This window comes from Astyanax mexicanus, chromosome 6, assembly GCF_023375975.1.
Source record: "Astyanax mexicanus isolate ESR-SI-001 chromosome 6, AstMex3_surface, whole genome shotgun sequence".
Taxonomy (NCBI): Eukaryota; Metazoa; Chordata; class Actinopteri; order Characiformes; family Acestrorhamphidae; genus Astyanax; species Astyanax mexicanus.
This window is the reverse complement of record NC_064413.1, coordinates 17485711-17500644: the sequence shown is the minus strand read 5'-3', so window position 1 is coordinate 17500644 and position 14934 is coordinate 17485711. Positions and strand designations below refer to the sequence as shown.

General features: G+C 37.8%; 1 protein-coding gene across 1 annotated transcript in view; it reads left to right on the top strand.

Moving 5' to 3' along the window:
* The window catches only part of lars2 (leucyl-tRNA synthetase 2, mitochondrial), a 109208-nt gene that overhangs the window by 73018 nt on the left and 21256 nt on the right, over positions 1-14934 (top strand). Inside the window, exons 13-16 of the mRNA XM_007239512.4 lie at positions 5250-5348; positions 9821-9958; positions 11266-11369; positions 14546-14728. Of these exons, the coding sequence (XP_007239574.3) occupies positions 5250-5348; positions 9821-9958; positions 11266-11369; positions 14546-14728 (524 nt within the window). The remainder of the gene's footprint in view (positions 1-5249; positions 5349-9820; positions 9959-11265; positions 11370-14545; positions 14729-14934) is intronic.

Below are 14934 nucleotides of genomic sequence, written 5' to 3'. Positions count from 1 at the left end.
ATCTTTGATTAGTTAACGAATATTTTTGCCATGTCCTCCATCTCTAAAAATGATAGAAACAGCTGAACATTAAATTTGAAAGGCATTTAAATGTCTGGATGTTGTTCAAACATGTAAAGTACTGAAATTTAGTAATTAAATATGTAATCTGTTGTCTTTGGGCACTTTGAGTGTGAGTGAGCACTTTTGTCTCCAGCACTTTGTTTAATGCGGTACTGTTACTGTTACAAATGATCAATTAGTCAACGATGAAATTTGTAGTCGATAAATAAAAAAATTCAACATTGTCGATTATATCGACAAATCATTGAAGCCCTACTATTGAATAAAATCGTCATTTTAAAAGTGCTTTTTATATTTACTCAGGTTACATTTGTCTGATTTTAAAGTTTGTTTGATAATCGTAAAAATATCAGTATGACAAAAAAGCAAAAACAATAGAAATCTGTAGGGGGGAAATGCTTTTCATGCCACTGTATGTATCTACAGGGGTCGGACAATGAAACTGAAACACCTGGTTTTAGACCACAATAATTTGTTGTCTCGACGGACAGTTCTGGTGGAAACAGGAGAGTTGAGGTGCACATTGAATTCTGCCGTGATTTGAGCAGCCGTGGTTTTATGTTTTTTTGGATACAATCTGGGTTAGCACCCGAGCATCCCTTTTAGTTAGCTTCCTCTTGCGTCCACAGTTAATCCTGTTGGATGTGGTTGGTTCTTCTTGGTGGTATGCTGACATTACCCTGGATACTGTGGCTCTTGATACATCACAAAGACTTGCTGTCTTGGTCACAGATGCACCAGCAAGACGTGCACCAACAATTTGTCCTCTTTTGAACTCTGGTATGTCACACAAAATGTTGTGTTCATTGCAATATTTTGAGCAAAACTGTGCTCTTACCCTGCTAATTAAGCCTTCACACTCTGCTCTTACTGCTGCAATGTGCAATTAATTTTAAAGATTGGCCACCAGGCTGCTCCAATTTAGCCATGAAACCTCCCACACTAAAATGACAGGTGTTTCAGTTTTATTGTCCAACCCCTGTAGGTCACCAGAACCAAATGAGTCTTCTCTCTCGTGTCGTTCCAACTTTCAAGATTTCAGCCATTGTAGTAATTGAAGTAAACTTTTCTCTCCTGCAGGAGTTTCTGCTTAAGTTCATCCACTTAGTGCTTGAGTAAAACTAGATCACTCTAAGACCAGCTTATCACATCAGATTGCTGTAATGAGTTAGAAAACGCTTTCGAGCAAACCCGTCAAAGCTGAATTTGGCTCACTCCATAGAAGCACCACTCCATCCAAGTGCAAGCAGTGTGGGCAGACACACACACACATACACACACGTACAAACCCAGTCTCACAATTGTTTCATCTCCTCTAGAACAGGCCTCAGCTGTTACTGGCTGTCTAATGGCTCTCTCATCTCCTCACTGGACAAATAGCGGCCATTATCACAGCCAGGTACCAACACAATGCTCCAGCGCCGAGCCTGCGTACAGTGAATCTATTACCGACTCGGATCTGAATTGGAGACCACTTACACGTTTCAGACGCTTCAGACCGGCTTAAACAAGAGACAGAACGACTCGGAACGAGATCAAGAGGAGATCAAGAAAAAGACCTGTCGCCACTTTTCCCACGGATTGTCGCTCTCGCACAACTCTCACGCAGCCGTCTCCGCCGTAAGGCACTTCATTATGGCTCGTATCGGGGGGTTTCATCCTCTGAAATGGCACCTGGCTTTCAAAGAATTAACCTGCTACACCTTAGCCTAGTTGCTAGGCAACGTTGAGGCGCTGTGCTCATCCTGTTGAGCGAGTGAGCACGAAAGCGCGAGAGCGGGCAGGCTTCTGTGTGTGAGTGTTGTGCTGATCATCAGGGCACCAGAATCCCCAGAGAAAATGACACGGCTGGCCACTCACTGCAGGCTTCCCTGCAAGATGGAGCAGAAATGCCAAGACCCTGTGGTTATATGCTTTCGAGTGTGTGTGTGTGTGTGTGTGTGTGTGTGTGTGTGTGTGTGTGTGTGTGTGTGTGTGTACGTGTGTGCGCTTGTGCGTGCTTGTGTGTGTGTGTGTCTGAGAGTGTGATCAAGGTCAGGTCGTTAATTTTCTATATTTATACGACTATGTTTCTAGGCCAAAAAGATTTTAATTTAGTGACACAATAAGAAGAAATCCAGGAGGAACCTACTAAGCTAGAAGCATCAAAAAAGTTCTGACCTTGTGGAGTGCGTACTTATTTTTTATTTGTTATTTTATTATTAAAGGACATGTTTTATGTTTAATTACTTTATTTTCTTTATTTACACAAATTGAACATAATAAGCAAAAGCGCACACAGCTCTGTACATCATATAAACTTAGAAATGAAGTCCAAGTCTCAGAAACACAAAAAAAAAGAAAAGAGGAAACACATTGATTAAGGCTCATGTAGTCCCTTTCAGAAAGACTTTTCAGGAAAAAATGTACAAAGATCCATTATTCAGTGACAATAAATTGAGATAATAAGGTGTACAAACATCTCTTTGTTCTAGTCACACAATCATGCTATCAATAAGGAGTGAGATTAAGTCCATTAAGTAATCCCAAATTTTCAGTTCTACCATCATCTATGTAAGATCTTGGTGAAAAATGAATGCAACACTGGACTGAAATAAATCTTGTAAGATTGTAGAAGCTTATTAAAACAATGCCACAGTGACTGGCAACCTTTTTTTGGCCAGGCAGTGTAAAAAAAAAGCGGCATATACCCTTAAATTTGGGCTTTAACCTCCCAAAAGGCACAAACAGGGTGACCCCGGTAGGGCTATTCCCACCCCAAAAACTTCAGCACATTGTGCCAAAAATAGTTTGACAATGGGGCATTCCCATATGAGATACAATTTTTTTTTATTTTTTATATACACTTCCAACATGAACTCCTAATTGTTTCTAGCCTCTCTGACATATTTGCAATTTCCTGCTATGATTTAACTCCAGGGATCCCTATTAATTTCATACTTAAGGTACCTTTGCCAGATCATTTCTTAATTATTCCATATGCTCCTAATTGAATAAATTGAGTTTTTATAATATGTTGATGCCTTATGATTGAGAGTTACCATATTTTTTGCCGCATTAGGCACAGTTAAAATCCGTTAATTTTCCAAAAAAAAAATGTCAGTGTGATTTATAATCTGGTGCGTCTTATTTATGAATTTTACCAATCAGGTTGTAAGGAGCAGTAAAGCCTCTCCGCAGAAGTACAGCGATATACAGGAGTTTCAGTTTAGTTCTCCAGCACAGAGACTCGAAACTCTTTTGTCTACTCAGAGCCAAGTATATCTTCCTGTAGCCTGCTACTAACCCCAGCTAGCACTGCAGGAGCAGTATTAGCATTAGCCGCTAACCACGGTAAGCATTAGCACTTTCACAGTTCAGAGGTTTATGCAATATCGAAAAGTCCACTAAAGTATCAAAGCCTTAGAAATGACTTTCTAAACCCAATGACTTTTTCTAAACTGATAGATGTGAATGACTTTATTTTCTCATCTGTTTTTTAATTTCTTCAGATCGCAGCATAATGGGTTGCATTTTTAAATCTTTTAGGTGCTTCATGTCGTCAGACAGTAATCAGACCTGGTTGTGATTAGTAGGTAAATTGAACTCAGCTTTCCAGAAAGTGTGATTAATCACAGTTAATTAATGGGGAGGCAAACACTTTTTCACACAGATCTAGCTTAGTTTGGATTGTTTTTTTTTCCTTTAATAAATATATTTTTTTAGGTTATACCCTGAAGCTGTGTGCGTACAGTGGCAGCTGTTGTGTTTTTGTTTTTTTTCTCGGGTAAGAGATGAAGGATGGCACTCAAACAAACGCATGGACACACATGCAGCATTTTGGGGGAGCATGTGGTAACCGCTGCTGTGGCCAGCAGTGGCCGGTCTGTAATCAGCACACAGGAGCAGAGTGGCAGGGACTGAGCAGTCCACGGAGATGTGCCATACAAGTCCAGCCTTCTGACATTTCAAACTGCAGGCAGGAAAGCCTTTATGGCTGTTAATGAGAAATCTTTGGTGTTGTACATTTCCTTACAGTGCTGTGCTCTAATATATACCATATTTGTGGCACTCTATGGTGCTTTGGATTACAAGGCGCACTATCAATGAATGTCTATTTTCTGGTCTGTTTTTATATATAAGACACACTGGATTATAAGGCGCATTAAGGCATTAAGTGACACTAATAAGGGACAGGGGTGTTGCCATGTTTTCCTTGTAATTCAGCAGGTCTCACCACTGAGCCGGGGGGGGGGGGGGTAAACAAAAGTGTGCTTAAAAAGACTTTCTTTTTTAGTCAAACGAGCGCTGGATGTTAATCTATACAGATTTCTCCCCTGAGTAACACTCTTTTGTTTATTTACAGTAAGCTTAGATTTGCAGATTTCCACTAAGGCTGGGTGCAACAGAATTAGCATTAGCGGCCTACCACTAGCGCTAGCCGCGCTACACTGAGGAACCTAGAGTGTTGTGGTAAGCCGGGGTGATATTAGCTAGCGGTTTGTCCCACGTAGCTTGTTTTAACACAGTAATTGCGCAAACTACAGTCCAATATTACTCACCATAGCAAAAGAGCTAGCTCTTACTGTGATTAGCGGCTAATGTTATTGTTGCTCCAACAGCCCTAGCAGGGGTTAGCAGCAGGCTGCAAGCCAATATACTCACATCTGAACGGTAAAAGAGCTAGCGCTTAGCATGGTTAGCGACTAATGCTAATGCTGCTTCAACAGTGCTAGATAGCTAAATTGGTTAATCAGATGTACAGTACAGTATTTTAGACTATAGTGTGAATGAATGAATGAATGAATGAATGAATGAAGTTACACTTTTGGTTGAATTTGCCCCCTCCGCACTCCCCTGCTGGCCTGCACTCGCACTACGTTTAAACAATCCGTGCCTGATCACACTTAAGTCATTACTCACTGCTCAGTGGGCTTGCCGGTGTTGTGCTGAATTCAACACCCCCACCATGAAAAGCACCCTCTTTCAGGAGCGTGTCTTCTTGATGAAATCTGCTTTAACATACTTAGACACAGATAGGGACTTGAACCCAGGACTAAGCCACCGTGCTGCCCAAATGAGTGTAGTTTGTTAGTAAAGTTTAGACCTGATATATGTGTGTTTTGGACTTATTCAGCCATATAGCTGTATTCATCCTTCCTCTACTGTACGCTTGACTTCTCTCATCCCACACTTTTCCTGCTCAGGTGTAAAGGCCCCGCTCAGAGAGAGACGGACACCATGGACACGTTTGTGGATTCTGCCTGGTACTATTTCAGATACACAGACCCACACAACAAGCTGAGGTAAGGACACACACCTGTGACTCCTCTTTCACCCTGTTCTCTCTGACTCTGATTGGCTGGTCTGACTCTGACTGGCTGGAATGTGTGTGGATTTATAGGGATTGTGTCTGATGGCTGTGGCCTTTCTGACCTGTTATGAAATAGGAAATCTCAGAGAAGAGGAACGCTCAGGACACACACACACACACAGAGTCCATCTGTCTACAGCTGCTGCTGCTGCCAAAATACAGAACAGATATTCAAATTATTTAAGTATTAGAAATGATATAATTTTTTTTCTCTTTATTTCTTTTTTTAACTCTTTATTTTCCTGTTTTGCTCTTTCTCTTGCTTTCAATTTTCAATCGTCTCTTTCCTCTTCTTCTTTTTTCTTTTTCTTTTTACTTCTACTTCACTGTGTAGCTGCATTTGTAAAGGAATATGCATTTAAGTATATTTTTTTAAAAGTATACTTAACGTGAAAAAGTACACACTTTTAGCATTAAAATTAATACATCCTTAAATACATGCTAAATGTACTATTTGTACTATTTTATTACAAGTTACAGCAACTTAGGTATGTTTCAGTTGTAATTAGGCTATATTTAAATACAGTATAAAAGCATTAGGTTGTGCTTTTAGTACTTTTTTCATATAAATTCTGTGAACTTATATAGAGTTAGGTATATGTTTTTTAAACATATTTTTTTATACAATTGAAGTATATTGTAAATGTACTACTTTGCGTATTGATGCAAACATTGTGCATACCTTAATGCTTTTGAAAAAAACTACTTTTTTCAGCAACCTTTTGTGTGTGTGTGTGTGTGTATATATATATATATATATATATATATATATATATATATATATATATATATATATATATATATATATATATATATTTGTTTACATATGCTGCTGTAACATCGCAAATTTCCCCATTGTGGGATTAATAAAGGATTACCTTATCTTATTTTATCTTAAGTAATATTTAATGCCAAGATATCTATTTCTATTAACAAAATGTGCAATTTAAAGCATATTGCTTAAAAATACATATTATGGAAATACAGAGAAAGTATATTTAATGTGTATTTTCATAAGGTATATACAATAGAAAATGTACTTTTAGTATTCTTTACCTAATTTAAACATACTTTTAATGCTCTTAAATATACTTCCTTTTCACAAGGGTGAAAGCCTTCCGACAGCCCGTGCACCAACAAAAATCTTTCACTTTTTATATAAATACACATGATGCAGAAACATTAAACTTTCATTTAGCTTCAGTGCCTTCAGTGAATTACAGCCTTAAATGGGAAAATGTAGATACAATCATTTCATTTTGTTAATAAACTGTAACTGTACAGCCGTTCTTGTGTTTCAGGCAATCAACACATTCCATAAAAAATGAAGATTTGGAACAATAAAGCATTTGCCCCTTTGTAATGTTGCCAGTCTTTCTCACTACACTTACAAGATGATTTGGAATCAAGGATACCAAGTGCTGACGTTTTTCAGGACTTATTTCAGGTGTTATTTTGCAGAAACGCTATGTCTCCAATAGGTGGCGCAGTGTATCACACAATCAGACTTTTAGGTGCAACAGATTTTAAGGCACATTGTCTGTTTAAGAAAATTAAAGGATTTTAAGTTCACCTTATAGTCCGAAACATACAGCATTTTCAAAACAGCAACTTAACAGGACTTTCAGTGGGAGTCAAAGTAAAGTAGCATTTTCCATACTGTCCAAACTGGTTAGCAAATTGTAGAAATGTATAGATTTGTACATTTTCTTTGGGCCAACACAACATTTCAACATTTTGTTCTCTTCAAAGTTATCAGTGGCAAAAATATATACTTGGACAGTTGAAATGTAAAGGTAGAAACTTTTCTCAAGGACATTTGGACAGTTGGAGTGTTTCACTGTGCTATTTTAGTGACATAATTACATTACAAATCAAAAGGGCCACACTTTGGTCCGGATTTATTAAATGCATTGCCTGATTTACTATGATAGTTAGAACAGGTAGCTTTACGTTACCTCATTTGCTCGTAATTATAGAAGGATTAACAGTCTCTCTATTTATCTCTCTGTATCTGTATCTCTCTCTCTCTGTCTCTGTATCTCTCTCTCTCTCTCTCTGTCTCTGTATCTCTCTCTCTGTATCTCTCTCTCTCTCTCTCTCTCTCTCCCTGTATCTCTCACTCTCTCTCTTTGTGGAGATTAGAGAGTGTTGGTCAGCACCTGCTGTGGCGATGGTGATACAGAGAGCTTGACAAAAGAGATTAATTTGGCAGCGGCGGGGCTCCGGCTCAGGCTCTGACCTTGCTGCGCCGCTGCGCTGGTGCTGTTGTCCCCGAGCCGGGCAGATTATCCTCCTACTGGAAAAGCAATTATGCTGTTTACAGTTCTGCACTGGTCTGTGGCCCGAGGCTAACAGACAGACAGCGATAGTTAAAGATAAGGGGGCTAAAAACTAAACGCTGTTATGAGCCTGTGATGCTTTGTGTGTGATTCTGTGTTATTGATGAGTGATAAATGATAACAGCTTAAATCAATTGTTCTACACTGAATTGATCAGAGGTTGTTGTGCCAGTAGAAGCTATAGGGAGCATTTAGAGGCTGATATTTCTGCAAAAGAAGGATCTACTAAATATTGATGTCATTTTTCTGTTGGGTTGCCCAAATTTTACACACTTTCTGTAAATCCTATAAACTTATTTTCACTTCTCGAATATCACTTTGTTCATCTGCTATATGATATATTTAACTGAAATTGCTGATCTGAACAACCAATGATTGTGCATGATAAAACCTTTTTTTTTTTTTTTTTTTTTTTTTAGGAAATTACACATCATGTATATCAAAATGCTTCTGCTGAATGCATTTAGCTACTTTAAGTTGCACCCACTGCTGACACAGATGGGCAAACACGCACACACATCATGTCTAGTCTCTGGAGAGAAGTACTGCCAATAGAGTAGTACTCTCAGGAGCAAACAAACATGAACCAATAGCATCCTCAGCACACTCAAGTCATCTAATCTAGGAAAAAACATATAATTATAATTATACAATAATTATAATATTTAGTTGACAAACCAGAATATGTTTTATGTTTTAGATTCTTTAAAGTAGCACCTCTGGCAGCTGGGCTGAACTTGTCAGGAGTTAATTACTTGAATTTATTGTCCTCTTAATGTGTCAATGTTCTCTGATGAGAGCATCAGTTGTAAAGCTATAAAGAGGTAGAGTTGGTATACAGGGAATAGCCCTGTCAGAGGAATGTTCTAATCCATATTATGGTAAGAACTACCGAACTAAGTAAAGTAAAAAAAATACTTGAAGGTCAGTCAGGAAAAAAAACAAAATCCACCCCAGGAAAGAAAGAACAAGAGTTACCTCTGTTGCAGAGGATATTTTGCTCAGTTTACTACAAGATTCCTTATGTGTTCCTTCATAGTCTGAATGACTTCATTATTCATTTACAAAGTGTTAAACAAACTAAAATACTATGTGAAGCATTTAGATGCTCTTATCTGGGGTGCCCTGTTAGCTTGTGGTTTCTGAGGCAGGTAACTCTAATGAACTTATCCTGTGCAACAGAGGAAACTCTTTCTATTGGTCTTTTTTTCCTGGGTCATCCCGATGAGAGCCAGTTTCATCATAATGTGATTTGTGACTGGACTTTGCGACTGGACTTGAGGATCCTTTTAAAGTTTTTGAAATGTTTTGGATTTACTGTACCTCCTTTCTTATAATATTTTTTTTCTTTACTTAGTTGAGTAGTTCTTGCCATAATATGGATTAGAATATTACTCAAATAGGTCTACTCACTGTATACCAACCAGCTCTACCTCTTCACAACTTCACAACTGATGCTCTCAAACACATTAAGAGGCAACAATTTACCTCTTGACAAGTTCAGCACAGCTGTTAACTGAAAACTGTGATTCCAGTTGACTCTACCTCATAAAGCTGCCTGAGAAAATCCAGCCAAGATGTGAAAAACTGTCATCTAAGCAAAAGATGCCTACTTTGAAGAATCTAGAATTTAAAATATAAAAACATATTCTGGTTTGTTTAACACTTCTTCATAGTTTGGATGACTTTAGTATTAGTCTACAATGCAGTCCAAACTTTTGACTGGTTCTGTATATTATATATATATATATATATATATATATATATATATATATATATATATATATATATATATATATATATATATATATATATATATATTTAATATATATAACATATTGTGGCCACTCCAATGTCCTTCTTTGAAGTGGACAGAGTGACCAAATTAGCCTAATGTGAAACAGTAATCCAGCATTCTTCCTCTCTCTCTAAATACTCTGAGCTCGAGATGGTTGTACAAGGACGCCCCCTAGCGTTGCTCCAGGTCTATGTTCACACTGCAGGGTGCTGTGTAGCTGAATGCTGTGTTTCTGATAATCTGACCCTCTCCTGTCTCCTGCAGGCCTTTCCAGCGCTCTCTAGCTGATCACTGGATGCCTGTAGATGTTTATATTGGAGGGAAAGAACATGCGGTCATGCACCTGTACTACGCTCGCTTCCTCAGCCACTTCTGCAAGGACCAGGGCATGGTCTCTCACAGGTTATTACACACACATACACACACACACACACACACACACACACACACACACATTCAAACACGTATGTGCACTAGGGGTGGAAATCACAGGGCATCTCACTATACAATATTATCACAATAACGATGATAACACGATATTTTTACTATGTGATACTCGATATATTGCAAGATATACTGATTTTTCAAGATGTACTGACGAAGGTAAAATACTCCCAAATAAGAAAATGCCAGAAATTATAGATTTATTGGTGTCCATTTCCCAGAACTTCACAACCAGTATTCTTCACTCCCGATTTACTATATTCATTTGATCAGCGCCACCATGTGGAGTAATGAAGCAGTATCTTTAGTAAGTCAAAACAGTACGATATAGCACAATATTAATATTTTGTCCCAACCCCCTCTTTTAATAACCTTCAATATCAGACAAAAATAACCTGAGTAAACATAAAAAGCACTTTTTAAATTATAATTTTATTTATTAAAGAAAAAAAAAATACCCAAACCAATTCAGTCCTGTGTGAAAAAATATTTGCCCCCCAATCCTAATAACTTGTTCAGTTCAGTATGACATTTTTTTTTAAATATTGCCGTGTTTTTTTGCCTTGGAACTCTCCCCTGGAAACCATAGGGAAACCACTATTTTTCTTATTATTGAATCATTACCACTGATCTGCAGTTCTTTAAATGCTGTTCTGGGTACTTTTGTGACCTCCTGGATGAGTAGTCCATGTCCTTTTGTATTAATTTCACCAGTCTCCGTTAGTGAATAATAGCTCTCACAGTGGTTCTCTGGAGTCCCGAAGCTTTAGAAATGACTTTATAACCTTTTCCAGACTGATAGATTATCAGTGACTTCAATGTTTTCTCATCTGTTTTTCAATGTCTTTAGATCGTGGCATAATGTCTACAGGTCCGGCAGTAATCAGGCATGGTTGTGTTTAGTGAAAAAATATACAGATTTGTATAGTTTTTTTCCCTTAATAATTTAAATCATCATTTAAAAAATGCTTTTAATATTTACTCAGGTTATATGTACTCAGGAAAATCTGACCTTTGGGGACGTTTCAGTTAAAATATCCTACATGAAACTAGGAAATTTAGGTTTAAATGGAGTTCCATATATATTTGTTTTTTTAATATAAATATTAAATATAGAGTGCAATATGTTTAGCTGAAAATATTGTTTTGAAATTGTTTATTAGCTCTAAATACTGTGTTACTACTTCTCATTACAAAAGCAGAGTGTGTCAGTGTGTGCTGTGTTGGGGGTGTGTGTTTACTGTGTGTGTTCTTTTCTCCTAAAGGGAGCCGTTTAAGAAGCTGCTGGTTCAGGGCCTCATTAAGGGCCAGACGTTCAGAGTGTCCGAGAGTGGACAGTACCTGAAGAAAGAGGACATTGATTTCACAGGTATGACTTTATTACTGCTTATCACTTCATCTGGCAGACCTCTAATTCTGAGACTAATCCAGTGTTAAGCTGAGCTAAAGGCTGGTGTTGCCATGTGGGTCAGCCAGACATGACTCTTACAGTACCAGTTTTCACCCGTTTCCAAGAGTCGTTTAAAGGTATAGGAAACAGTTCTCATCACTCTCTGGCTTCAGCTGTAATTTGTCTAAACAAAAGACTTACACTTTTAATAGTTACAGAGTTCTCTGTGTTTCTGTGTTTGTAGTTTTCTAGTTATTATCATGAAAGTGTGAATGTGCTGTGTGTAAGTGTGTAAATGCTGCAGTAAACACAATCTGTTCCAATATTGTTTTACTACTGACAAAGGCTTTGTAAATTGAAAGCAAGGTGGTGGTAATGTGAGTGGTAATAAGAGACCACTTCAGTTTCTGAATAAATTTCTCTGATTTTGCTATTTATAGGTATATGTTTGAGTAAAATGAACATTGTTGTTTAATTCTATGAACTACAGACGACATTTCTCCCAAGTTCTAAATAAAAATATTTATTTGCAGAAAATGAGAAATGGCTGAAATAAAAAAAAAGATGCAGAGCTTTCAGACCTCAAACAAGTTCATATTCATAAAGTTTTAAGAGTTCAAAAAGCAATATTTGGTGGAATAACCCTGGTTTTTGATCACAGTTTTCATGTATCTTGGCATGTTCCCCTCCACCAGTCTTACACACTGCTTTTGGATAACTTTATGCCACTCCTGGTGCAAAAATTCAAGCAGTTCATTTTGGTTTAATGGCTTGTGATCATCCATCTTCCTCTTAATTATATTCCAGAGATTTTCAATTTATATGCATTTTGACCCTCAGTTTTTGGTTCATTTATTTTTCTTAAAGGCTCTGGCAGTTTAGTGTAAAATGTTTGAACTGTATTTTGTACCATTTCTGGTTATTGACTGGACCTGAAAAGCTTCAATGGCAAAAATCAAGTGGAAAAATGGGGTTATCTTAAACATTAGACCTGTAGTGTTTGTGCAAATGTTTATGGACACTCATACTAATGAATGCATTTAGTTACTCTGCGTTGCACCTATTGCTCAGACAGATGTGCAAATGCCCACACAGAGCTTATCTAGTACTTATAGGGAAGTACAGCCGCTACAGTATGACTTTATGTATAAAAAAAACGTGAACCTCTGCATACTTGCACAATGCTTCAATGTCAGCACTAAGTTGTGAAACTGTGTTCTCTGGAGTTCTCTGAGTGATTTAAATACCGTGATCTCAAATAAAACAATCCAAAAAAGGGTGTCCCAATACTTTTGTCCCCATATTGCATGCGGTCTGGTTGAGCTGCTGTGAGCTGAGCCGGCTGTGCTTCACTTGTTGCTGAGCACTAAAATAGATCATGCCTCTCACTGCAGCTCGACAGCAGTCAGCTTAGTCACAGAAACCACTCGAGACAAATGCTCTACAAATCTCTCTCTCTCTCTGATTCCACCTCTCTTTCTATCTTTCTCTCTTTACCTCTTTCTTCCCGCTTTCTCTCTTCTGTTCTCACACTCTCTCTCTCTCTCTCTTTGTGTCTCTCGCTCTTGGTTTGTTGCCAGGCAACAGGGTAAACAGGGAGTTTCTGGCTGGACTTTGTGTGTTATAGGTATCAAAGGGAATCTTTTTAAAAGCTTTAGTGTCAGTGAGCACACAGAGATGATGACTAATTTGTGTGCTGGATATGTGTGTGTACTGTGTGTGTACTGTGTGTGTGTACTGTGTGTGTGTACTGTGTGTGTAGGGTTCCTTGACTGTGCCCACATTTTTCAGGGGGATTACAAATGGCCCCTCTTTCCCTCTTAGCTGTACAGCACATCAAAAGTTTGGGGACACTTTGCATTCTTGAGAAATCTGTTGTTATGGTTACACCTGGTTTAACCCTACTTGATTAAGAAAAATGTCTGCAAATATTGGTAAAATATTTAAATGAAAAAAGCTTTTCGTATATTTACTAATTCACTGATTAACTCCACTAATGTGACATTTTGACTATAATTGAGCAAACAGTAATAAATGTGAGTAAATCCCAGATTGACACACATTGGCAAGCAACAACTGTCTTCCTCTGTAGCTGATCAGTAAATACATACACTTGCACTAGTAGACACACTAGTGGAGCTAAGGTTAGCAACCTTTCTGAAGCTCAGTGATTACCTGTTCAGCAGAAAAATACCCAGCTCATTCATTTCCACAGCTGCAGCAAACTGTTTGCATGCTGCTGTCTATACCTGGGAACCCAGAGTGTGGAAATGTGACTAGGCAGTACTTGTGGGTGGATCACAAAAAAACCATCTGAAGCTCTGCTGACAAAAGCTGCCAGTGATTAACCTTAATAGGTTTCTGTAATACCTGTTGATACATCCTGATCATGTTATGAATTACTATTATTACAGAAAATATAATTGTATCAGTATCGGCCAATAATTGCTTTTTATTTTAGAATCATCAACATAATATTTACAGAAAATGTAATTGTATTGGTATCGACCGATAATAACTTTTTATTTTAGAATCATCAACATAATATGTGCAGAAAATATAATTGTATCGTATCGCCCGATAATTGCTCTTTATTTTAGAATCATCAATGTAATATTTACAGAAAATATAATTGTATCTGTACCAGCCAATAATTGCTTTTTATTTTAGAATCATCGACATCAGTTGAACTGGCCGCATTACTTTACAATTAATTGATTTAAGTTACTTTTAAGTTAGTAGTATTAGTTTTAAAGTTATGAAGTTATACCGGGGATTCTAGCCTTTCTGTAAGTTATAAATGTGTATATCGGCATCAGCAGATATATAAAATTGGTATCTGCCCAGAATTCCCACATCCATGCATCCCTGTTTTTCAATACAACTTTGTACATTATATTTAAAACATGAAACAAGAAATTTGTGTATGATAGATTTGTTTGACTGATATTTAATTGTTGTAATAAGGCTTCTTGGTAATAAGTCTTACACTGGTCTTTAATAAATCTTATAAAGGTGTTGTAGTTCATTGACAATTGGCAGATTTCGAATTGCTAAGTGTCCCCAAGGGTTTGATGGGCAATTTAATGTGTTTTAATGTGTTTTAATAACTAAATGATTCTTTAAGTAATGCTTTTTAATCCCACCCTCTACAGGTCCAGAGCCGGTGCAGAAGGACAGTGGGAAGCAGCTGCAGGTGACCTGGGAGAAGATGAGTAAATCCAAGCACAACGGTCTGGACCCTCAGGAGGTGGTGCAGCAGTACGGCATCGACACCGTGCGCCTCTACATCCTCTACGCTGCCCCGCCCGAGCAGGACATCCTCTGGGATGTGAAGAGTAAGTCACCTGTAGTTTATAATGCACCTGAAGGTCAGCTGAAGAGTGAACTAAAATAAAAAACAGCAACTAATTCAAAGCAATAGTCTGTGTTTTCAGTTGCTACAGCACTCCTATCTGACTGACAGCGGTACTGACCAATCAAAGCTTTTTAAAATGGCTTCTGCTCACGTGTCTGCGTGACCCTTCTCCTGATTTTAAGAAGG